This window comes from Colletotrichum aenigma (genome assembly GCF_013390185.1).
Source record: "Colletotrichum aenigma strain Cg56 chromosome Unknown KSG_Cg56_contig11, whole genome shotgun sequence".
NCBI classification, from domain to species: domain Eukaryota; kingdom Fungi; phylum Ascomycota; class Sordariomycetes; order Glomerellales; family Glomerellaceae; genus Colletotrichum; species Colletotrichum aenigma.
This window is the reverse complement of record NW_023500917.1, coordinates 415,270-416,964: the sequence shown is the minus strand read 5'-3', so window position 1 is coordinate 416,964 and position 1,695 is coordinate 415,270. Positions and strand designations below refer to the sequence as shown.

General features: G+C 53.6%; 1 protein-coding gene across 1 annotated transcript; it reads right to left on the bottom strand.

The window, feature by feature from the left end:
* Window positions 1-348: 348 nt before the first annotated feature.
* Window positions 349-1,209, bottom strand: CGCA056_v014968 (uncharacterized protein; the record flags this gene model as incomplete). The annotated part of the gene is made up of 2 exons (XM_037330210.1): window positions 349-672; window positions 835-1,209. The coding sequence occupies 2 exons, from the start codon at window positions 1,207-1,209 to the stop codon at window positions 349-351; spliced, it is 699 nt and encodes a 232-aa protein (XP_037171402.1).
* Window positions 1,210-1,695: the final 486 nt, after the last annotated feature.

The window sequence follows — 1,695 nt, the reverse complement described above, 5'->3', positions numbered from 1 at the left end:
GCACTTCAGTCTGGCTATGCAGGGCTAAGTCTTATGGGAGCCTGAGGGTCTGCTGCAGTTGCCACAAAGTGGCTGCCGGTTACAATATTAGTTTGAGTGATATCCCTAGCAACCAGGGTTATATCAGGCGATAGTCTTTTTCTTCTGGATAAGCTGAGACCTGCTGCTTTGGTTGAAGAGTCTGAAGGGTAATACTTCTGCAGAGAAGGAGATGATCTAAGAGACTTCGTTTGTGATAGGATTCGCGCTAAGTTGGGATTAGCAGGCCTAGATAGGCTTGCATCCTGTCTGTGCAAAGACCTCCTCTTCAACTAGAGTAGCTGGGTTGAGGGCATCCCTATCGATAGTCTATAGCTTAGCAGGGCAGCGTGGGACAACATAGGTGAACCACTTAGTAGGGGTCTCAACCCTATAGGCTCTAAGACTATCTGCTAGTTTCTGTTTGTCCGTAAGGAGGGCTTGCTGAACCTGCTTATTCAGGGGTCTCAGTGAGTAGCTAGTTGCAATATGGTAGATATGTGGGATATCTGCTAGCTGCAGGCCAAGGGCCTGGCAGACCTTCCAGCGGAGGGCAAAAGGGGCGTGCTTCCTAGCAGCCGTTAGGCCCTCCTCGGGGATGCAGGCAAAGACCCGGAGGTCCTTCTTTAGCTGGGCTAGAGTCTGAGTCTGAGCCTGGGGATAGATTGGGTTTTAGGTGCGGGCCAGGGCTGGGGCTGGGGCTTAGGCTGGGGCTGCAGCTGCAGATTCAGCCGAAGCTACCACCTTAGCCCAATTCCAGCTTAGGGTCGGGGCCGCCGTTCCATTCCCCATGGTCCTTTTCAAGGCTTTAACTACGTAGGTTGTAGCCTCCTTTGCGATCTGCTTCCTAGGCCCCTCAAAGCAAGAGACCACGTTGTCTACAGACTGGGCGATAGCCATAAAGATATCCTTTCGGGCTTCGTAGAGCTTGGCCTCTTCACTAAGGGCTGTAAGGACAGCTCCAGCAGCTGTCCTATTCACAGTTGAGGGCCCCTTAGCCGTTAAGGGGGTTGTCGTAGAGGCGTCAGGCTGGCTTCCCACGAGGCTGAGCCAGGCTAGCTGGGCCTCGGTATCGCAGCGGCGTTTAGCCCTTGAGGTTGGGGACGGCTCCGGAGGGGCTCCAGAGCCTCGATCAGGGCCGGTCGAGGAGGCCGGCATCGGTCCAGAGCCCGCCAGAGGCTGCGAGGCCATCGCGGGAGGGCGCTGGAGGCGAGAATTGAAGGGTTTTCCGCTGTTAAGAACTTTGGTGGTATCCCACGTATTACACTAACAGTGGATGCCAAGAAAATTTAGGCGAGAGGGAAGTTTTGCCAAAGCCATTGGCCACGTAGGACAAGAGTGATCGATCTGGAGCTGAGACATGCGGGTGATTAATCAGAATGTCGCACGGCATTTCAGCTAGCGCAGCTTAGTGCTTCTTGAGGTCCCTAGGTACTGGAACCATCAACGTGACAGTGAGCGCGTCCCTTGGTGTTGCGATTGCCTCCTGATATAGTGAAATTCAGAAACGGCTTGTACGTACCTAACCGCTTGATCTGCCTGACCTCAAATCACCACCCCACAGCAACAACTTCCGCAATTTCCGCCGTTGTATAAGTAGCGTCGACTTCTAGCAGAGACAAAAGCAAAGATGTGGCAAGCATCGCCGCTATCATGCTAGCCAGTCACCTTCTCTAT